At 30.7% G+C, this 24,664-nt stretch overlaps 3 protein-coding genes across 3 annotated transcripts; 1 reads left to right on the top strand and 2 right to left on the bottom strand.

Annotated features, from left to right (window-relative positions):
• Positions 1 to 1,373: 1,373 nt before the first annotated feature.
• On the top strand, positions 1,374 to 7,297 carry LOC114874891 (DNA-directed RNA polymerase, mitochondrial). Its single transcript, XM_029184608.2, has 19 exons — positions 1,374 to 1,418; positions 1,501 to 1,633; positions 2,046 to 2,159; positions 2,241 to 2,443; positions 2,531 to 2,712; positions 2,871 to 3,226; positions 3,301 to 3,644; positions 3,753 to 4,022; positions 4,097 to 4,444; positions 4,518 to 4,685; positions 4,803 to 4,928; positions 4,999 to 5,199; positions 5,313 to 5,588; positions 5,650 to 5,895; positions 5,959 to 6,118; positions 6,189 to 6,435; positions 6,566 to 6,737; positions 6,820 to 6,911; positions 7,111 to 7,297. The coding sequence occupies exons 2-19, from the start codon at positions 1,501 to 1,503 to the stop codon at positions 7,229 to 7,231; spliced, it is 3,759 nt and encodes a 1,252-aa protein (XP_029040441.2). The 5' UTR covers positions 1,374 to 1,418; the 3' UTR covers positions 7,232 to 7,297.
• Positions 7,293 to 17,633, bottom strand: LOC114874890 (serine-protein kinase ATM). Its single transcript, XM_029184606.2, has 18 exons — positions 17,437 to 17,633; positions 17,081 to 17,218; positions 16,593 to 17,010; positions 16,159 to 16,512; positions 15,668 to 16,058; positions 11,210 to 15,579; positions 10,819 to 11,145; positions 10,447 to 10,752; positions 10,149 to 10,363; positions 9,727 to 10,067; positions 9,196 to 9,662; positions 8,889 to 9,118; positions 8,706 to 8,822; positions 8,435 to 8,590; positions 8,212 to 8,357; positions 8,038 to 8,144; positions 7,660 to 7,938; positions 7,293 to 7,583 (listed from the first exon to the last, which is right to left on the bottom strand). The coding sequence occupies exons 1-18, from the start codon at positions 17,506 to 17,508 to the stop codon at positions 7,405 to 7,407; spliced, it is 8,613 nt and encodes a 2,870-aa protein (XP_029040439.2). The 5' UTR covers positions 17,509 to 17,633; the 3' UTR covers positions 7,293 to 7,404.
• Positions 17,634 to 21,026: 3,393 nt separating this feature from the next.
• Positions 21,027 to 24,315, bottom strand: LOC114874914 (polyadenylate-binding protein 1-A). Its single transcript, XM_029184646.2, has 4 exons — positions 23,779 to 24,315; positions 22,818 to 23,128; positions 21,795 to 22,740; positions 21,027 to 21,705 (listed from the first exon to the last, which is right to left on the bottom strand). The coding sequence occupies exons 1-4, from the start codon at positions 23,969 to 23,971 to the stop codon at positions 21,263 to 21,265; spliced, it is 1,893 nt and encodes a 630-aa protein (XP_029040479.1). The 5' UTR covers positions 23,972 to 24,315; the 3' UTR covers positions 21,027 to 21,262.
• Between the last annotated feature and the right edge of the window lie 349 nt (positions 24,316 to 24,664).

Raw genomic sequence — 24,664 nt, 5'->3', positions numbered from 1 at the left:
CAATGATAACTATATTGAGGGTTATTAGTGTTGGTTTGTTCCACGAAAAATGTTACGAGGTTCTCCCATGAGGCGCGAGTTAGCGTATTGTATGTCTTGGCCATAATGACTTTCCACTTCATCTGGGTGATGAGTTGCACATGATACAACATCTCAACCATTCCCATTCCATTTCTAGCCGTATCAGTGAGAAGGGCGGCGTCTAGTATCCCTGCGACATTTGGGTCCGGATAACCGACTTTTTTCGTTAAGACAAATTCGTGTACTACTTTAATAAATAAATTGGAGGTGGATTTTAGACCTTTAGCTAGGGCTCTTTCACAAATTTTGAGACAAGCAGAATGGGGAGGCGAAAATGGCTGCCTTGCAGGCCATCCTGTTAAATTGATAAGGTTCTCCTTATACTGTGTTTCCTTGAATGCCTTTTCCATCTGGGTTGCATTTGTAGTCGCAAATCTATATAAAGTAAGGGCTAAAAACGTGGCCAATCGAACAACACATTTTTCTGGAGCAGTTTCTGGACTTTCAGGATCAATTCCCTTTATGATTTCATGGAGGTAATTCCGAAATTGGGACAGTTGACTCTCGTTTAGGGTCATATTCAACTTCTGGTTACACATACCCAAGGAAGGGGGATCTGAAGTGTTCTTCGGATAAAAACCCTGTACTTTCTTATCCGGTGCTTTCCAGATTAAACCCATAGGTGTTAATCCAATGGCAATGACGTCATTGAGAACTCCTACTAATGTATCCAGTTTTTTCCACTACTCCTTCTACATACAAGTTGAAAAATCGCTTGAGAATACGAGGTTTTTCTGTTCTAAGATATGCGGTGCTTGGGAAATTAAGACCTCTAACTAGTTGAGTTAGTAAATCATCGCTCCATCCCTCTTTAGTTGGATCTAAAAGACCGGCTAGATCTTCTGTTGCTCTAGTGCTTCTCTGCAAAGCGTTTTGTAAACTTTGTGCGATGTCCATAATAGTTCAAATAATCCAGGATTATAATTGCGATAAATATATGATTACTTGTAGGGTTGTTCCTAGAGGATGCCTGTCAAGTATTCCCTACTCCTCACTGCGTGCAATTGCTTCGTGGTTAATTAAGGATACTGGTATTTACGATTAAAGAAAACTTTTTATTCAGCGTGCGTCTGTTACACCAAGCCATATAGCCATATGCGCTTCCCCTCACAGGCTCTCCACATTCTACTCTTATGCAGGGGTACCAATCCGACTGTAAACGTAGCGGTACCAACCTAAGAGAGTAGGGGTATTTTGTATGTTGGTACCGCTACGCTAACAGTTAGGTTGGTACCCCTACATATAGTACATTAGCACTGCCATCTACATACAAACTTATCAACATTTTATTTGCGATTGTAAATTGTTACCTTACTTTCCTCGATGTAGGTTATTCGGTCTGTAATGATAGCTTTTGTGTGTAAATATTGTTTATAAAATGACTAATTGTTGTGATTAATTTTATATTATTACATAAAGATGTACAAACTTTTTGTAACGCGAGTTACAAAACGGATTTCTCCACATGATGTTGTACCAAAGCAAATAATTGTTCAACGTTCGATGCGGTTATGCTCATTTTGTAATTTCTATCATGGAAAAATGACAAGATGTATGTTTATTAAATAAGTTATATCTAACATAAATTTGATTTTTAAAGGATGCGATAAAAATTTGTATTCCTTGTGTTAATTTACGCTTTTATATTTTATTAAATCGTAATATTGCGAGAGTTTAAATAGTTATTCTTCAACTATAATTATTTTAAATTATATAATATTTATTACTTTTCTTATTTAACTGTATAGTATTCAATCCAAACATGTATATAATAACAATATGTAACATCATTATTGCTTAGTAAGTAATAGAAACTATTGAATTTATGTATATAATCTTTTGAAAATTAATTTTAAAAATTTGGATAAATACCATCATTCATTTAGTGTGTAACTTATATACAAAAAATAACTTTTTAAAATTGATGTTTCGTTTCCATTTATGTGAATTTATTTAATTTATAGATATGAAATATTATCAAATTCGTACAAGTTCCACAACAGTAAATGTATTAGGCCATTCCCTGATTAAAAAAAAGGTCAAACGAAGAACAAAAAAATATACTGAATTGTTAGCAGGTAAAATTTTATATTTGCCGCCTTTGTTCATAAGGCGCTTACAGTTATGTTTTAATATCATTTTTGTTTTGTTTATTTTAGTAACAGATGAAGTGGCAAGTACTAAAATGACGAAAGTACATAAGCTAATGGCTTCAGATTTATCTATGTTTGTTCATCAGCCTGATGTTATCACAAATAATACATACGATCTTAGAGATCCTTCAATTAATACAGTCTCCGATTCAAAGAGTAAAACTAAGGATTGTCATACTTCATATGATAATGAAAGTTACTTCAATATTGTGAGTATATAATAGTTATGTAATTATTTTGTTTGACTATATAAAATTTAACATTTTTACATTTTCTTACTTTGTATTAACACACAGCAAGAGGAAAACCATATAGATACATTATTTGCAGAAGAAGAAATGAAGTATTACAATAAAGAAATTTCTGAAAATTTTAAGATTAGCCACAGTTCTGTTGAGAATGATACACTCTATGATACTTCAATTAAAAATCCTGAAATCATAAATGAAAAATTGAATAAAATATTGCAATCAAAAGTGTAAGTATATCTTTCTATGATGTATCTGTATTTTTTAAATCATACTTAGATCCAGAAGTTACAGTTACATATAAGTTTTAATAGTGTTGTAAATTTACAGTGATTAATGATTTATAGTTTAATTAATAGTATCATTACATAAATAAACCACTTTTCAGAAACAGAACGTTACCACAAAAACAGGAGTTTTTTAAAAATAACAGTAAACACACATTACCTTACATTGAAAGTCTGTTAGTGCATATGCAAGTTTATTTAAGTTGTGGGTTGCTGAATAGAACACACAATACATTAATGAAATACAGAAAGTATGTAAAAAATAGGGTAAAACATTGTGATGAATGTGTTGAACTTTATAACATAGTTTTGGAAGCTTATGCTTCTAGAAGGAAAGTTACAAAAGTCTTAGAATTATATGAAATATTAAAAAAAGATTTATTGATACCAACATCACAAACCTATGTGTATGTGTTTGATGTGCTGGGAGGCGATGTGATAACAGATAAACAAAAGGGTAATTATACGTTGTAAAAAATGGTAATATGTTTAAAAAGAGGATATGTTGAAGCAGTTTTTTTTTCTTTATAGCATTGTTAACAAAATTGAGCAGTGAAATGACTAATTATAATATAACTTTCAATGATTTATTTAACAAATCATATTTTACAAACAATCAAAGAGAAAATGTCCTTAAATCAATTAGAGTGTTAATACCAAACTTTGAACCATCGTATGATTTGCCAAGTACAGAATATGCATGTGGACTTCTGAGTAAAACTTTGACAAAGAATAATTATAGAAGTCCAGTAGAAGGGTTATTGACAATAGAAGAATTAAAAGGTTATTTAAAAGAGCAAGTTCAAGATGAAACTGCAATTGAGGTACAAATAAAAAGTGTTGAATCATCCAGGAATACAAATACTTTACATTCTGTAAGATATTGCATATTTTAATAGTTTATACCATCATATAAAGTTCTTTTTGTTTTTCATAAGTTTTACAAATTTTATATAATAATAATAGTTTCTTTCTTCAATTAGAAGGAAAAACTCAATGAAATGGAAAATTATTGGAGAGATGCAGCATCAAAAGCTTTTGAAAGGAATTTAAAGTGTTTAAAAGAAGAGGAATGTCAATCTTATAATGCTTTAATGGTTTTACATCCATTTTTAGAAGTATTAGATAAAGAAGATTACGTGAATGCTATATTGCGAGAAGTTAGACAAGTAACTCGAGGTTCTGAAGCTTATAGTACCTCTCTTAAAATGTTATACATTGATTTAGGAAGATATATTTATAACAAATATGAGGTATGAAATTACTTTTGAGCGATGTAGTATAATAAAGATGCACTTATGTAAAATCATTTAATTTAAATTTGTAGATTCAAACAAAAAAACAATCTGGATTGATGGATAAAATGCTCAGTATTTATTTGAAATATCTTGATTGGTATATGCACCCTGAAAATATGACGCATTTAAATAATGCAAATAATCGTATTGTATGGCAATACCTTGAACACGAAGAAATAAAACATGGCATATCTTTAAGTACTAGATGCTTAAATTGGCCTATGGATGTAATTATAAATGTTGGAAAATTTTTGTATAATATCATTTTAAATGATTTAATACTTCAACCTAATATATTGAAAGGACATGATTTAAAATGTTCTATTCCTGCATTTTATACATTATTTAGAAATAAAGGAACTTATTTATCAGAACAGGTTTGTATATTGAAAATATTAAATATTATCACAGATTTTATTTCAACGCAATGCATTCATCGTTACATTACAGATTAAATCTCATCCTTTGGCTTCAAAATTGTACAAAGAATCGGATTTTGAAACATTAACGTTTAACTCGCATATTTTACCATCTTATGCTCCACCACGTCCGTGGACTTCCATACATAACGGAGGATACCTTATAACTAAAACAGACTTTATGAGAGTCTCATACACAGTAAGTTTGCACATTGTTAACATGGCTTATCTGTTTATAGACATGTAACATCTTAATATAACTTAATTTTTTGTAATTAAAATGTACAATATTTACACGATGGTTATATTTTTTCAGAATGCTCCATGGCGCAAACTTCAAAGTACACCAACAAAACAACTATATCCGGTATTTGATTCATTAAATCAGCTTGGTTCCATTCCTTGGAAAATTAATACTAATATACTTGACGTAGTAATTAAGGTACTTGCCATTTTATCATTGTCATATTTATTTTAAACGATGAACTCAATTAATCTTATTATTTTATTAGATATTTCAAGATGGTGGTTCGGAAAAATTAAATATTCCTCAACCAGTTTCTGTATTACCTTTACCACCTTCGGTGAATAAAGATTCTACTTCAGAGGAGAAGCGTAATGCTGCAATAGCGATGGCACATTACAAACAAAAAAAGTATGACATGTATTCTCTGTGGTGCGATACTCTTTATAAACTGTCCATTGCTAATCATGTACGTCTTTCATTATCATCATTTTAAGTAATTTTAATTTTCTATGTCAGATTAACGAGTAAAAATATATATATTTCTATTCAAATGTATTAAATTGTTAATTATTTTAAAAGCTTAGAAACAAAGTATTCTGGCTGCCACATAATATGGATTTTAGAGGAAGAGTTTATCCAGTTCCTCCCCATTTACATCATCTGACATCTGATGTGGGTCGTTCTTTGCTTTTATTTGCAAAAGGAAAACCTTTAGGTCCTAATGGATTGGAATGGTTAAAATTACATGTTATTAATTTAACTAATTTAAAAAAAGGAAGCTCTGTTAAAGAGCGTATTGAATATGCAAATGAAAATATGGAAAGCATATTAGACAGTGCTACTAAACCTTTGACGGTAAGTTTTTAATTACAATTACTTACCCCAAGTATGACTTTATATCATACGTACTATCTAGGGTAATATGTGGTGGGCAGAGTCTGAAGAACCATGGCAAACTTTAGCAGGATGTATGGAAATAGCAAATGCATTAAAAGCACCAAATATAGAAAAATATGTGAGTAGGTTTCCAGTACATCAAGATGGAAGTTGCAACGGACTTCAGCATTATGCAGCACTTGGTAGAGATGAAATAGGTGCAAAGAGTGTTAATTTACATCCGTTTGATATTCCAAAAGATGTGTATACCTCAGTCGCTGACATAGTAAGTTTTCTATAAATTATTACATAAACATTTAAAAAAAAAAGTATTTAACTAATTTTTTAGATCGAGAAACAACGACGAATTGATGCGGATAACAATGTTCAAATTGCAAAGATATTAGAAGGGTTTGTAAAGAGAAAAGTCATCAAACAAACTGTAATGACAACAGTATATGGAGTAACAAAATATGGTGCGAAACATCAAATAGCAAGACAACTCCGAGGTAGATATTCATTCCTGCAAACAATTAATTTAAATGTTCTTTTATGTTATGTTATTAATATTTCAAATAGATATCAAAGATTTTCCTCACGAATATGTTTGGCCTGCAAGTATATACTTAGCTGAAAATACATTTCATAGTTTAAGAACTATGTTTAAAAGTGCAAGAGAAATTCAAGATTGGTTTATAAACTGTGCTCGAATTATTTCATCTGTCTGTGGTGAAAATGTGGAATGGATTACTCCTTTGGGTCTTCCTATTGTACAACCTTATATCAAACAACAGAAACTTCACAAAACACATATCAAAGGCAATGGGTTAGTAAAAGTATTCAATTCATCAATTATTAAAATTTTTTAATTATAAACGGAAAGATGGAGATATCCTATGTACAGATAAACGTAAAGTTAAACGAATTTTATTAATCAGTTATGTTTATGTTTATAGAAAACCCGATAGTTTAAAACAAAAAAATGCGTTTGCACCAAATTTCATACATTCTCTCGATTCTTCCCATATGATGCTTACCAGTCTTCATTGTAATCAAGAAGATGTTACGTTTGTCTCAGTACATGACTGTTTTTGGACTCATCCTTGTACTGTAAACATTATGAATAAAGTAAGTACAGTATGAAATAACAACTTTGGAGTATGGCATATATCTTATAAATTTGTGAAATATAATTTAATATGTTTTATAGATATGTAGAGAACAATTTGTTGCCCTTCACTGTGAACCCATTCTTGAAAATTTAGCCGATTATTTTGTACAATATTATGCACCAATTTACGAGTAAGTAACATTTTTCTGTTTAAATTTAAATATTAAGATTAGTATAATTTTATTTTACAAAGAAGTAATGCAAATTACCCTCAATTAGCCCACTTGCATAATACACAATTGTATACATTTGTTTTTGCTAAACATATTCTTAGATATTTAATTAATAAAACGTGTACATTAATGCGTTTAATATATAATATGATTACAGAAAATTAGGGGCTGAAAACAAAGTTAATGTACCAAAAATACGCAAATGTTTAACTAGCGTACCATCTAAGGGCAATTTTGATATCAATAATGTATTGTCATCTGTATACTTTTTTAACTGAATTGAAAATCCTAGAACACTTGATGTACACGAATGATATAAATAAATTGTCAAAAATTGAAAAAGCTTTCATAGTTTATATTTAAATTTTACAAAACTTTTAATTTGTATAAAATATAAAATAAAATTATAAAATGACATTTAACCATCTTAACATTATAAAGCATTAAAATATTATAGATATGGTTGCCAGCCACAAAATAAACGGCAAAGATTTATAGGATCCCGCGCTTGCTGTATAAGCCTTTCAACTTGACCAGATACGCTAGATGCTAATCCTTCTTCAGTGCCTTGTAATTTTTGCTCTATTCTTAAAAGGCTTCTTTCAGCTGTTTTATTAATTCCTGATGAATCTATTGATAATATATATTTAACATTAACGTAAAATATTAAAGGAACTAAATAAAGATAATATAAAATGATACTTACATTGATTAATTTCTATCAATGTTGAAGAGGTACCACTTTGTATACCATGTGCTTTAGCAGGCGTTATGGTCCATTTAAATAAAGGATCATACAAAAGAACTTGAAGTAGAGTTATAATGATTTGTCTTTGATCACGTAATACGGTTAGAGTCTTCTCACAGCAATGCCTCATTGTACCTTCTATACCAGAGACGCCCATTCCTACTTCTATATTTCGTGTGAGTCGAAATGGAATAGTTTCTGGAACTGGTAGTACCTTTCCATGCTCAAATGCTATACCTAATTCCGTTGAAAAGTATTGAAAAATATTATAAATTATATTATTGATAACTTAATCGTTTTATTGTACTTTCTAGTTAAAGTTGAAAATGATATTACCAAAATCAATATGAATTACTTCTGCAGTTGTTTGATCAATTAAAATGTTATTTAAGTGTCTATCTCCTAAACCCAAAATATATCCTGCCATAGATGTTGTTGCTATGCTATAACAAAATAAATAACATAAATGAAATTAATATAAGAATAATGTTTACATAATAAAAAAATTACCTGCGCGTATACGCTAATCTTCTCTCAAACCACGTTTCAGGGGATGGATATTTTTCAATAAAGAAATAATGCATTACTGGATGCATGTGTGCACAACAGTCCATAAAGGTTTTTAATTTTATATCAGTTGATGATTTTTCTACTGCCTAAAATAGAAATCCAATAATTAATTAGAATAAGTCAATATTAATGGTAAAGCAATAGCTTATGTATCATTTCTTACTGCTAGCTTTCTTTTACACAAATCTGCTGTATAATCTTTTGGATAATATTTTTTATGAAGTCCAGGCTTATTCCTTGAACCTATCAGTACATTTATAATAGGCATTGTATTATCACACCATTCTAGTACTCCTGATCTTTGTGTCAATGGTACAACCTAAAAATATAGTGTAGAAATTATGTACAAAACAAACGTTTTGTATTATAAAAATAACAATCATATATTATAAAATAAGAATTGAAAAAGAAAAATTAATTTGCATTAAACATGCCTTATAAGTTCTGATTGTCAACTTTCTTCGTTTAGTTTCTTTGCAAGCTCTTAATAAGGTATTCATTACATTAAAAACTTGTTGCATTACAGCATCTTGTCGTAAATCATCTCTTCCCTGTAGAAATACATTAATTTTCAATTCTGATATATTAAGGAACACAATGGAAAATGAATAACATACTTTTATTAACTGATGTCTAACAATTCCATCTATACCAATGCAAGTTAGCTTTTTTGGTGCATTTACACCTCCAACAGTTTCATATGTTTCCATATATTTAGAAATACCAATGATGTTATTGTAATTTCCAGATGGTTTCACACCAATCGTCATCGTTGGCACGAAAACTTTTTCGAAATTTTTAATTTTTAGAATTTTTTGATCCCTGGGTATCTTTATTACGGAGCCAGCTATAAAAAAAAGAAGAAAAATAGTATGATAAATTTATCTAGAATAATCATAACATATTACATTATAAAATACTAACGTTCATTTTTAGAAGCTGGAAGATTAGCTAACATAACTAAGGAATGTGATATGTATTCCATCTCTTGTATAATTGAACCAATGTTTGCTTCTGTTAATTCTTGTAACAACTTTTGAGCTCCAAGAATTCTCGGCTCCAAAGTTTTACTTTTTTTGGTGCTATTATAATCATAATCACCATACAAATTTTTTAATGCTAATAATACTGGTAATGTATGGTGTGGATGTGTTAGAGCACAACGTTTCATAATTTTAAATATTTTTGTAGAAAACTCATTAAACTCGTTACTCAAATGCACTGCTAATTGTGGAAGAAGTGGGACAAACTTGAAGGATGGTACTGTATTCAGATTTATGTCCAATAAATCATTGACTTCTTTTTGATTCATATTATCCAACCACAGTGCTATTATTCGAAATACTAATAAATTATGATCTTCACTTTGCTGGAGTGTTATTAAATAATATCTACAATAAAGAAAAATAAAGTGTTATAATAACAAATAGTTACAAGTAACAACACTAAACTTACTTTAATGCTAAAATCAAATAATTATTTTTCTCTTTTTCTATGTGCTCCAAGTCAGCAACATCGTTTGTATTTTGTCTGTGACTTAAAATCATAGCACTTCTAACATCTTTATCGTCACTGAACGTGTGGTTATCAATTCTTTTATAAGAATACATGATGCATTCCTTTAAACTTTCAAATTGAGAAGATTTCATATATGAACTTATTTGTTCAAATTGACAATCAGCAAAGCGGGCTAAGGCTACATAGGTATTGTGTAAATTTTTAATGGTATCAGTAGTTTGTTCCATAATTGAATTACTTGAATCTATAGACTTCAAATAATACTTTTGTATCACAGCCTGAAAAATGAAAATAAATGATAAATTACTAGATGCATTATTAGTTTCTAATAATTCAATGTAATGTGTTAAAATATTTACCTGAGGATTTTCCGATTTTGTTTCAGCCATCCAATCTCCATAAACTCTTAGTATTTGCGCTCGTAAATTTACATCTAAAGTTTCCTTATGTATTAAATTACGTAAGAGAAATCGTCCGAGCTCCAAATCTTGTCTAAGTCGTGCTAACAAAGATTCCTGATAAAGCAACTGATCTTGAATTTTTGGAGGTAGGTCCTTTTGTTTTGCTAACATAGCTGTCATACGAAAAATTGAAATATAAGTAAACTTAGTTTAAGTATTATGATAAATCCAATACACTTTATGTTTCATTTTTTACCTAATGAGCGTGTAGCAATGTGCAAATTTTCTTTGTCTGCTGCTATTTCTGACATTTGTAAATATGTATCAGCAAGTGCGGCTTTAATTTGTTCATTATTAGTTAACGTAGGATTTATTTGATACATAACAGTTCTTTGAAACAAAATAGGTTCAATATACTGAAATTCGTTGAAGTTTGCAATGTCTTGCTGTTGCCATTTATATAAGACTTTTTCATATTCATCTTCTTTAGTTACACTTAATTCCTCAATCTCAGAAATTAATTGCAACTGCATTAACTTTTCGTATACAGTTTTACTACTTTCTGAAAATGATACATATTAAATTAAATATGTGCTTTGCAAGCGTTTAAAGCTTTAATAGTTCTTACCTAAACTAGTATTTCCAAGGGCTTTAATGATACAAGAACGAGCATTTCTAATTGCACTTTGTATACCACTTTCATTATTTTCATGAAAATACTTTAAAGCTTGGTAATGATAAAAATAATAATCATATTCAATTATTTCTGATTTTAAATTACAATGATTCTGTGTATGCAAAGCTTGATTTGATTCGTTAAGATTCCAATTGCTAAGTCTCCAAGCGCACTCATATTGTATGTCTTTAAATATATTTTCATCTTCTTTTGACACGGTAGATATAAAATGACTGAGCAAATACTGAAGACCAGATTGATGTAATCCATTTGCCATTTCTATAACAAATAATTTATTACATTTATATACATATTTTGTAACTTGGAATATTGTAGTACTCACCTCTCATTGCTGTTACGTTTCCAAAAGAAAGTTCAACGTCTTGAGTAAGCATTACTTGATTCCACTCATTAGTATGAACGTAATGCTGTATGCGAGTGGAATGATTTTGTAAATGAGAAGAACCAGTACCACTGATGGCATCGAAATCACCTATCTTTGTGTAAGAGTCTCTAAGTATATTCTGTATCACTTTTCCTTCTTCAGGTGACAATTCATAAATATAATTAATTTTTGAAACATTAACAAAGTTATCATAACTGTTTAAAACAGTTTCACAAGACATTTCCACATACAGTATTGCAGTAAAAAAAGCTGAACAATATTGTGCAGCTTTTGCGATACAAATATAGTTCAGTCTTAAAAGATTATCAGCAACTTGAGTCCTAATATAATTTACAATATTTAACATGGAGCGTACAATTCGATGATCACAAGTTGTGACTTTATGTATCGCATAAGAAGAAACATCTGTATTTGTTGTAACATTAAAATGATAATTAAAAAATGTATTAATACAAGAACATATGGCACTTATGAATTTTCTATCTATATGAATTATTAAGTAAATAATTCGTGGTAAAATTATTTCACAAAATTCAGTACTTAATGTACAAACAGATCTTAGATTTTCAAAATAAAATCCCATAAAACATTCTGTAATTCTACATGTTATTTCCACAATCCAATTGTTATAAGAATTATTAGAATGAATTGTCCAAATATCATTATCTGAATTTATGATATCATTCAATTTTACATCATTTATATTAATGGTATCTATTTTTGAATTTTTATCAGTTATAAATGGTTGAATATAGCTTACAGGTAGCATCATCATTTGTGATTCGCCTAAAACAGCTTTCAAACGTTCCATATATTTCATATTTAATAATTTGTGTCCCCAAGAAGATGAGAATACAACATAAAGTGCATTAGCACTGACTTTTCGAAACTGTATATCACTTTGAAATAAACATTTTATCATTGCTACCACTATTTTGTATGATAGTATTTCCATTAAATCAGAGGTTTCTTTGACATGGCTTTTTTGCAAATATAATATCATTGACATTAAATCAGCTGGTCCTAATTCACCTAAACATTTTGCTGCTTCCATTGAAATATTTAAATCAAAAGATGCTGTTAATTTTATGAGTTTGTATATCAATCTATGCAATATACTTGAGGCACAATCTTCAGTAAAACCACGAAATTTATCAAACTTATTGTATAATTCTCGTAATTCTTTTTTTCTCATTGATAATTGTATTCGTAAATGTACAATATCTTCTATACTACAGTTTATATCCTTATCAATTACAGCATTTAAAAAATATTGTATTTCTTCTTCCAAACTACAGATCCTTTCTGTTTTACATTTCAAATTATTATGTACATTTCGTATCTCTTGAAAAACAGGTATATTTGGAAATGAATTCAACTTCTTTATCGCATCACATAATGTTTCTTTGTGATTGATTAATAAAAACTTAAGTATTTCTAAAGTTATTGGTACTTTTTCTGTCTTCGCAATAGGAACTAAAACCATAATAGTAAAATCTAAAATCTCTTTGATTTCTTCACTTCTTACGGGTAAAACAAATTTGATAAATTTGTAAAAATATTTACATGCCAATTCAAGAAGTATATCATTGTGTCCTTTAATTATATGTAGTAAACTATAGCTAATATCTTTTATCACATACATAGATAATTTATTAAAATAATCTGATTTTAACTCTTCTGCAATTATAGTACAGAAAAATATGTATTGATGAAAAGCTTTTATCTTGTGTTCTAAAAATTGTTTGCTGTAAACATTACTAATTAAATGTAACAGTATTTTTTGTAGTATATTTGGACAATTCTCAGCTAAAATATATTGTATGGATACTGTTCGTGTAAAAAAATTCTCCTCCATATATTTTAAACAAACATTAAATGCTTCTTTGTTAAAATGAGGTGGATCTGATGCTGCAAATGGTACTTTTACTCCCAACATTTCTTCAAGATAGTCTTCATCATGTAATCTTTCAATAAGATACAATAATATTTCTTCAAACTTATTATTGAATAAAGTGGAAAATTTCGTTATTCGAGTAAATTCATTTTGATTTAATATCATTGAATGAAATATTTTATTTGCTACCTTTTTCAGGGTATTTCCACTGTTTCCATTAATGTGGTATAATAGCCATGATAAAAGTTTTGGAAAAATATTTTCAATAATTTGTTCAAACGGCACGTTAACATTAGTGCAAAAAGAAATTACATTAGACAGTTCTAAATTTTGAAATTTAATAAATACTAATGTATTAATATACATTTTATGGAATTGTTCTTCAGATTTACACTCTGTTAATTTCCAAGGAAATGGTTCTGATGAATATTTTGAATTAAACCAATATGCCATTAGATAACTTAAATTATCTTCAATAAGATTTGAGTAATTTATTCCATTTTCTATTGTATTTATAGCTTTTGGTATTATTTGAATATCTATTTTGTTATCTATGACGAAACGTAACATTGTTACTAAAGCACGGCACTGAAATATTCCATCGATATGTATTATAGCAGTAAGCATTAATAAGGTACTTGTTATTTTGGTTTCATTTTCATCCACCTTCATCTTATCATTTATTCCGTTACCAATAATTAATTTATCCACTGATTTTTCTATTTGCATAAATAGTGCTTCTTTCCATTTTAAATCAATGTTTTTTGAAGAATATATTTCTTGAATACAATTAATTACTCGTAATCGTAAAACAAATGCAGAATTATTTATAGCTGACAAAACGCTTTTAATTATTGGCATTTGACTTGAATCTCCATATACGTCATAATGGAAAAGAAAAGAATTTGTATGAATAATTTTTGAAAGACATTTCATGAACTCTATATGTGCAAGAAAGCCATATCTTTTTTGACACCGAAATTTATTAAATTGACAGATAATATTCATTAAATTTTGTAGCTCGCAATGATAACTTGTAGCATATTCAAAAAAGTATGGTAAGTTATTTAATATATAACGAACAGCAGTTTCATCTTTGCAACATTTTTCATATAATTTCAATACATTTTTCAACGGTAGTTCGTTAAAATTTTTCCATAATTCTTCTTTGTTATAGCTGGACAAATATTCCAATACTGTTATAGCCATTTTAAAATCAACTGTATGCGAAAGGTCATACATATCTATGTTCAACAAATTGCTCATAAGTTTTACTTGAATTTCAAATTTTTCTTGTCCAACATTTTTACAACAAAATAATGATAAAGCTTTTGTTGCTTGTAATCTAATTATACCGTTGTTACAATAATTACATTGTTTTTTACGCTTAACTTCATTGTCCGAAGATTTACGTCTATTTTGAAAAGAATTATAATCTTCGTAGCAATCATTAGTTGCTTTATAATCGGTGATTTCGTTATCTTCGATATTCATTAAACTGAATATGTTTTTTAACATATCTGACGTTGCAGATGAAACAATTATCTTTGCTACATCTGTGTCGTATAATGTACCATACAGTATATTGAGTGCTTTTGTTACGTTACAAAGATAAATATATTTACTTCTTGATGGATCTATTTTTTCTAATAAAGCATAAGCAATATTTAGATACTGTTTCATTGTGCATACAAGTGGCACTTCTTCAATCCTTTCCGATATTATATTTAATTTTTTCATTATTGATATAACTTTTGCTATAATAGCAATCTTTATTATGATTATGTGAAGATCATCGCTTCCTTTGCTTTTGTTAATGACATCGGATAAGCTGTCCGTTAGATAAGTTAAAATGTTTTGCATATATAACACGTGTTCATTCATCTTTATGTTATACTGTATATCCTTCTTTTCCATATCAGTAAACCAATTTGTTTTATACATTAATGATAAGTAGCACTGTTCTATATATTCGTTAAGTAACTCAATATTTTCGTCAGTTTTTAAACAATCACATGGACTGTTAGTATTATATTCATCGAATCTTATTTGTTTCTCAGGTTTTGATTTTAATATAATACTAGTTAAAAATAAACACAGCTCATCAATTATAATCTGTGTTGTCATTTTGTACCAGGGAATATTCAATGCCCATGTTATAAGGGATGATCTGACAGAATTTGAATTCAATGTTGGCGAACACACATTTATACTGCACACTGCAATATCATTCGGTAATGGTAAATATTCACAGAGTACTATTAATGTACGGAGACTCATAACAGACCATTTAATTACATTTGTAAAATAGAGTTTCAAAAGTATATTTGGATTTGTTATTTTATTATTTATTATAAAAAGTTGAGTAAGCTTATGAGCTGATATTTTGTTCTGATTTACGTTCAATGACCTACAATTGTAAATTATTATTGTTAATATTAAATAAAATATCATCATTTTTGTAAACAAATTTTAAATATGCACAATACACTTTTTACCTTAATAAAGCGTCCCATATTTTATCCCAATAAATATTTGAATTTTCTATATCTATCATAGAAAATGATTTTTCATTTATTAATAAAACGGCAGCAAACTCATATAAATCATCCACAATGGTTTCTTCTTTGCTGGACTGTGCAAGAAAATTTACTATATTTTTTAAAAACATTGGAAGATCTTGTGATTTTAAACATTCAGGATATTGTTTAAATAATGTTGTTAGGACTTGTATCACTGGCCAAGCTTCTTCTGGATTATAATCAGTAAGCATATCGACAGGTCCGTTAAATTTGGTAATTCGTCTTCGTTTCATTGGTTGTATATAATCATATTCGTCGAACTCTTTTCTTTTAACAATATTTGAATTTTCGAATACTTGTTTAAAAACTAAAATACATTTATATTTACATTTTTAATAGCCAGTAAAGTATGTTTATCTTGTATATCTTTCTTAACAAAAAAATGTATACACATATGTAATAATTACCCTCCCTTGCAAGATAAATAAAACTTTTCGGAAGTATATCTGGTTTAAAATCTTTCAAGATCATTAGATATATGGATTCAAGTATTGTGTACCACTTGTCCCAGTTATCAGCATAAGCTCCATCGTAAGTCTTAGATGTTCCTTTAGGATGATGAATTTGAACAAAAAATAAGAAAAGTTTATATTTTTCAACAGAACTTGTAAAGCTAATTATATTTGGTAAAATATTTTCACTGAAGTGACAAAGCATAGTTCTATATTCTGTTGCTATTTGATGACACACTGTATTTGTAAGTTTATAACCACATTCTGCTAAAATTTCTTGGTTTATTTTAACATCTGAGAACATATTTTCTAAAACATGTAAATTAAATAAGAAACATTATAAATTTTATATTCCTAACAAGAACTTGTACAATCAATTTTTACCTTACCTAAAAATATTAATGTCTCCCTTACATTGAAAGACAAATCCGAATATAAACAACCATAATTTATAATCATTTGTAATGCATTTAAAATGATTCGTTTACTGGTAGGTGAAGATGCATTTTTATACAAATGCAAACATATCTTCAATAATTCTTCCCAATTATGAGAAAGCATTTCTAATTGACATATTCTAAATGGAAGTATGTAAGAAACCAAAATATTCATATATGTGTCATGGTAATATTCATATATATTTGTTCCCAAAACTTGAAAAATTAATGGCATTATATCTTTGCATTTTAACAATGGTGTTTTAGAAGTTGCACATTGAAATGTTTTTTGTACGAGTATGCATGTATTTTGTCTTTCACTAATTACTGTTTTGCTACAATTATCCTTATTTGCAAGCCTATCTGTTTCCTTTAATAAATATCATTACTGAGTAATATATATATATGAATTTGTTTACAATAATAAAATTTGTACTTACATTGAATAATATCTGATGCACTATATGAACTATATATGACCAGTTAATGACACCTTGTTTGTTTAGCTGTGTATTTGTACAAATCTCGTCAACTGCTTCTTTATTTTCGTACAATTCTAACAGCTCTGTAACACATTTCTAAAACAAATATTAAAATTAATATTTAGTATAAGTGTTCCAATAACTAAGTTAATTTTAAATATCTGAATAATACTGAGAAATTCGTTTGTGATATATTTTAAGTTATTACCCTAAAAAGACTCGAAATTACAAAACTTAAAAACCAACAACAAAAAATAAATTGACTGAAAATTTATCTGTATTGTTTTTATTAAATTTATTATAAAAATAAATACCCTCTTGTCTGTAACTTTTTTACTGTTTGCGTATTGCAATATTTCATGTATTCTTTCCAAATATTTTGACATTATAGCTGAACTTCTTTTAACTAACACCTCTGAAAATCAAATCGATAACAATTATCCCGTATATTCGTGTGTAAGCAATATGTATTATTTGAATGATTTGAAGATTTAAACAAATGAAATCTCCAACATTGCAGTGACTATAGATAGTAGAAGACTGGACATGCCTTTGTTACCAAAGGGTGGCCATTTCTGGGGCGAGCACGCCCCAGTATGAAGAGAGGTTTCCACAGTCGGTATAACAGTCGTGCCTGTTTTGGCAGTTCTTCTGTTACCATACCTCACTGGTACAACTACCTTATCGATTACGGTAAGGTGAAGAGACGCACGCAGATATAGTATGACTGCAATGTTGCCACATCTGTTTCCATATGTATTGCAACTACATTCGTACTTCACACACAAGCATATATCTGCTTCCATCCGTGTGCGCTATCGCTTCGGTGCTTTCCACCATCAATTCACGTATTCTGACGCGAGTCCCGAGCAATCTGAATGCAAAAGTCACAACCAGAAGGTCGAGTTCGAATCCCACGGAGACAATTTCATTTTTAATTAGTGTGTAACCTCTTAAAAAAATGAAAGCTTGATAATTATTAATTTGTGAAGTATTTAAACAAAAGGGAGGAGAATTTTTCTTTTTTAATATGTAAATTTTATATTATATCCGTACGTCTTTAAGAAAAGATATAAGAATCCATACATATGTACAGAAATTTCATTCTTTATCAAATAAGTGTTTTATGCAATCTTTAATATTTGTAAATGCAACAAACGAGCATAGAAATTAAGGAAATTAAAGTAAGTACATATTTTCGATAGTGTTAGTATGTAGTCCTGAGGCAATGTATCAGAGTGCTAAGGCAGTCTAACGGTTTTGTACCAGGTTCAAATCCCTCTGTAGACATTAATTTTTTTTACATTGATAATATTTTTATTCAATTTCTAGAACTGTTCGTAATTTATGTATAAGGAAAAAGTGATTCAGAACATATTAAAAAATTGTTGAAACCATTTGATGATAGTATATCAGATGATCACATTATAACATTGTTTTATATGACATATACGGTGTTTCACTTTAATTCATTACTATGCCGTAATATTTCAGTATTGGCAAGTGAACACACGATAGCACATGCTCAATCGTAATGCTTTATTAGGAGCCAGCAGTTGAATTCTCGTTTGCAGGATAACATTTTTTTCTAGGAATTAACTCGAGCATAGCTCGACAAAGTAAGATATCTTGCGGCATACCTTTGACATGTATCTATCTTATTTTATCTCGTTGCGTGTATTCTCTTTCTTTGTCTACTGAGATATGGCAACGCTGAGCTGAAGGCTGTAAGCAAAGGAGTACAATCCTGGGTACCGAAGCAATCTTCTGTTACCGTCAACGCGTATTAGACTGTTGTAGTGCGAAGTGTTTCACATTTTTATATTAGGATAGAGCAGATGGCGCTCGTTCTCGAGGCACAAATTCACGAGCATTTGAGAACAAAGGCATGTCCAGTCTTCTACTATCTATAGTCACTGAACATTGCTTACAGATACAAAAGACTGCACATGCTTTGTTCTCGAGGGCTCAGTATTTAAGGGGTCCCAGATATCCCAAATACCCTGAAATACTCAAGTCCCTCTTTTACCATACCTTCCATTGAAAATTGACAGCCCCAATTTTGATTCTCCTCGATTCTATTCTTTTAGAAATTAGTCAAAATCAGCACAAGAACAACAAATTTTTTAAATAATTGCTCGACAAACTAGCATTTTAAAAACAGCGCCACAAATCACATACTCCTGAAAATTGACCCCAGCGCCATCTATACAAAAGTGGCTCAAACTATTCAACAACCTACTTCGGCAGTTAGTAAGTTACCGCCTTATTAATTAGCCACCCTGTAGTCAGTATATTGTCGAGCAGTTTCCGCCGTTATTGCATAGATGGCGAAGGAGTCGAGCGGCAAGGAAAGGAACTAAATTTGGTACTAATTTTGGCCCTCTACACAGCCGACTCTAGTACTAGCCGTGCTGAAGTAAAAATGGCAACACCGCGGGAGTCCGGTCTGAATATATCAACATCTAACCCTACTCTATCTGCCTCCCGGACTCCCAGACTCCCAGCCAATCAACGTCGTCAGACTCTCGACTACTCTCTGGACTTCACATAACCTCTTTGGTTTCGTTCCAATAATTTCGCTTGTTTCAAGGTTTTTATTCACTTATATACACGTTTATCAATTCTTAAATGTTTCAATTTGATCCAAAGATGGTTTCATTTTGCTTCATACCTAAATTTTCTTGAAACCACTGTAAATATTTCAAATATCATGCTTCACAACACCAAACTACTTCGAGAGTACACAAAATTTATATCACATTTATAACAATTTATACTACCACATCACTTCTACTTGCCATAGTTGCAACGTTTATGTATTGTTTATACATAACTAATACAAAATAGCGTATATTACTACAGCTTTTAATTAAAAAAGACGGTAATTACAATTCCGAGCACAGGACTCTGTTTTTGAAAATAGGACTCCCGATTGTCACGTGAGCGATGTTGCCACGTTGTTCAGCATGGCTAGTACTAGAGTCGGCTGTGCCCTCTAGCAGCAAAAATTGAGACATCGAATCAGCGACCTCCGGTGGTAAAAAAGGAACTAAATCATGCACAGATTTTGGCCTTCTAGCGGCAAAAATTTCAACTAAAATTCAGCCGCCGGATCAGCGCCCTCTAGTGGTAAAAAAGGAACTAAATCGTGCATAAATTTTGGACGCCGAGTCAGCGCCCTCTGGCGGCAATAAAAGGAACTAAATTTGACATGAATTTTTGTTTGAATCATTTGAATCAACAAGGCCAACTGCAGGGTACTGCAGGGATATATGGGATGCAAGAATATAAGTGATATAAGGGCTGAAGAGATCTAAGGAATATAGGGATGTAAAGAATGCAGAGATGTAAGGGTTACAGGGATGTAAGGGGTGCTAAGACGTAAAGATTGCAGAGATGTAATATGGGTTGCAGTGCTGTAAGGAATGCAAAGATATAAAGGTTGCAGGTATGTAAGGAATGCAGAGATATAAAGGGTATCGTGTTGAACCCTGTGAGGCCCTCAAAGACAAACAGGTAATAGATAAATGGAAAAGCTGAGCCGAGGTCCATGAAGTATCGCTTTAGAACAGTTAAATGTTTTAATAAAACTGTGGAATAAAATTATGATTTCTATGTAATGGTTGAATTATAACACTTTAAAGTGTACAAGCAATTGATATTTGCATCGAAAGGTTGTAAGTTTATTATAAAATAAATAGGAATGGAATTTTCTATAGGGTACCAATATATCGTCTAACTTGGTTTAAATAATTTATTCTGCATAATTCAATTACAATTTTGTTCGTGTTACACAAAATAACGGTACAAACATTACAATATTTTAAAAAATAATAATAATAATAATAATAATAATAATGAAATATAAACAGGATTAGGGAAAGAATAAACGCATTCGGTATATTTTTAAAGGAAAATTTATTTTATCATAAAACTTGATGAAAAACCCTTTCATGATCAATTATTAGTTTTGAATAACAATTTACTTCTGTCATTCTTGCATGTAATCCGCTTAAGCCACCATAAAGCGTCGAAAAAAATTTCTTTCAACCAAGGATAATTGCAGAATGAGGAAAAGAACTGAACGTTTGTTATGAATAATTAAGGAAGAATAAAATAAGACCTAATTTAAGATGTTTATTCCTTTTTGGAAGCCACAGCCTGTTTGGCCTGATGAGCTTGCAATACAGCTACGGCCTCTTCAACCTTGGCTTTTAGCGATTCATTATGCTCCAACATGTGCAGGAGCTCTGAGTTGTCAATCTCCAACAACATCCCAGTTATCTTTCCAGTAAGTTGCGGATACATACATTGAATCAGCGGGAAGAGACGTTCTCCCAACATTTGTTTTTGCTCTTGTGGTGGAGCAGCTGCCAACATCGAGGCAGTTAATGGTTCCTGGCCTTGAATGTGAACAGCTTGCTGAACAGGAGTAGGAGCAGGGATTGCCATTGCCTGCGGTGGATTACGCATGTTCGAGGTGTACTTGTAATTTGACGGACGGCTTTGAGCTGAAACGCCCACTGCTGGACCAGCCATTGAACGACTTTGCATATTCGCACCACCCACTGCTTGTTGTCCTGGAAAAAAAAACACAAAACAAATATAATTAATAAGAGCACAGAATGACTTTGAAAAGAATTGTATACGTATAATAAATGATCAATACCTGTAATAGGTCTAGCAGATAATGTGTTTCGCATAGTACCAGCTTGTGCAGTAGGAGCACGTGGTGCAGTTCTAAATGGACCTTGCATCGTAGCGAAACCAGAATTTCCAGTTTGCGCATTGGGTCGCACTTGATTCGGTTGCGCTGGCCAGCGTGGAGTTGCACGAATCTGGGTCATCTGTGCAGGTCCATAAAATCTTTGCGGTTGTGGGATAGTGGGAACGAAATAATTTCCAGCACCACCGGGCGGGAACATCTGACCTATTTGCTGCATTCGCATATTTGCTAAACGTTGCATGTACTGAGAAGCAAGATGTGCTTTACGATCTTCTTTACGCTGAGCCAGAGCAACATATAACGGTTTAGTAACTATTATGCGACCGTTCATCTCGGTTACAGCTTTGGTAGCTTCTTCGGGTGCTGAAAAACAGACGAATCCAAAACCTTTGCTACGTCCATCTTCCATCATAACTTTCGCCGAGGTGATGGTACCAAATGGTGCGAATTCTTTGCGTAATCGTTCGTCAGTTATACTATCATCCAGATTCTTTACATAAAGATTTACACCCTGATAACGATTTAAACGTTCTAATTTTAATTGCTCAAACTTTCTCTTCAGTTCTTGTTGACGCTCTGCTTTCTTCTGCGCCCGTCCAACGTACATACACTTGCCTTCAGCAACCTCTTTCCCATTTAATTCTAATACCGCTTGTTCAGCAGCGTCAGGATCTTCAAAAGCTACAAAACCAAAACCTCGAGATTTCCCATCATCTTTGATCATTACTTTATGACTGGTGATGGTCCCATATTTTTCAAACATTTCTTTAAGTTTATCATCCGTCATATCTTCTCCAAAATTCTTTACATATACATTGGTAAAAAGCTTAGCTTTTTCTCCCAATTCCTTCTCACGTTCTTTGCGGGGTATAAATTTACCGACATATACCTATATAGTACAAGTAAATATTAATGATTTTGCGTTATAACAGAAAATATATACTAACTGAAGATTCGAATAATTACCTTTTTTCCATTTAGCAACATGCCGTTAACTTTATCGATAGATTTGTTTGCTGCTTCTTCAGTTTCAAAATGAACAAAACCATAACCTTTAGAAACGCCAGATTCATCCTGAGCAACTTTACAACTAAGTATGTTACCAAAAGCAGAAAACGTATCATACATCGCTTTATTGTCTATGTTTTTGTCTAAATTTTTTATGAATACATTTCCGACACCAGATTTTCGAAGAGAAGGATCACGTTGAGACCACATGATACGAATAGGCCGCCCCTTTATCATATCAAAGTTCATAGTATCCAGTGCACGTTCCGCTGAAACACAAAAAACACATAAATTATAGTTTATACAATTGAAAGATTAAGATAACTATACACATATCAAATTGTTATAAATGTTAACATTTAAATAAAACTTTATTTTTATAGAAATCTATACAATACCTATAAATAAAAATTTGAAACTGGCCTAATATTAACATCATTTCTAAGTAGTTTGCAAAGAAGAGATACGTACAGTATTATGTTCGCATATATGGGCTAATTTCTACTCGTGTATCAACTAATATTTTATTAATTTACAAAAACAAACCAAGTACAATATTTCAATTGCAATTTAAATAATCGTCACACATATATATACAGATATGCATAGTAAATACATTCATCTTAAGATTTACCATTCGTATATAATCTGTAAACATTTGTATTAAAAATGCTAATTATAAATTTTAATGAAAATATCATGTACGACGTAGAAGGGAAGATAATGGAAAAACAAAATATGATTCAACTAACCGTCAAGTTGTATCTACTTTGTTCGAAGTGGATTTCAATATGGTGGCATTATATGATCCGAAACACGTGTCAAGTGCGGATACATGATGTAACTAAGGATAAATCTTAGAAATGATGTTAAGAATTTAGGTCGAAAAAATATAGAAATAAATATGTAATTTACTTACCATCAGCGGGTTGTTGAAAGTTGACATAAGCATAACCGAGCGAACGTCGGGTAATCAAATCACGACAGACGCGTATCGAGAGTACAGGCCCAGCCGATGAAAACTTCTCGAAAAGCATCGCCTCGGTGATATCAGAATGCAAGTCACCCACATAAAGCGAGGCCATTGGATAATTCGGAGCACCCGGATTCATTTTAATGTAATTCCCTCGTCGTGCAGCTGCTTAAGTTGAAAATTCTCTGATTTTTGGTTTCTTCCGTTCCTTCAATATGGCTTGCGCTCTTCCAACCACGTTGCTCTTCGTAACGCGATGATTACTATTTTTTTCCACACTTTACTTACGTTTCGCGGTTTTCAGCTACGGTTTTTCGATTTTTTTGTTTATATTTTTTGGAATTTTTATATTTTTTTTGGTTTTTTTTTTTTATAGAAGAGTTATTTCACGAATGGAGGTGGGTTGTGTGACCTATTTTGAGGAAAAAGGAGACACAACCACACGTGAACACAACTCTACTCTTAATGAGGAAGAGGCATTGAAAGTAGTTCCCTTTATGCTTATATACCGACCGCCATACGCAGTTACATCAGAAAAGTAGTTCCTTTTGCCAATTCTATACATACGACATCTACCATTTGATCTAGGGTATTTTTCAAATATATATTATAAAATACAATATTTCATCTTCATAAATGAAATAAATTATTATTATTACATAAATTGTGTTATTTTAAATTAAGATAGTAATTTTAATGAGCGTAATATTGAATATAATAGAAGGTTCCATATTAATTTCTAGGAACATTTTAGAACGCTAGAACATACGAAACGCGTCTTGCACTTCATTTTCGATATAGTCATTATCAAATTGCAAATACGTCATTTAAT

Source organism: Osmia bicornis, chromosome 6 (genome assembly GCF_907164935.1).
Source record: "Osmia bicornis bicornis chromosome 6, iOsmBic2.1, whole genome shotgun sequence".
Lineage (NCBI taxonomy): Eukaryota > Metazoa > Arthropoda > Insecta > Hymenoptera > Megachilidae > Osmia > Osmia bicornis.
The sequence above is the reverse complement of the archived record's forward strand: the minus strand, read 5'-3'. Positions and strand labels throughout refer to the sequence as shown.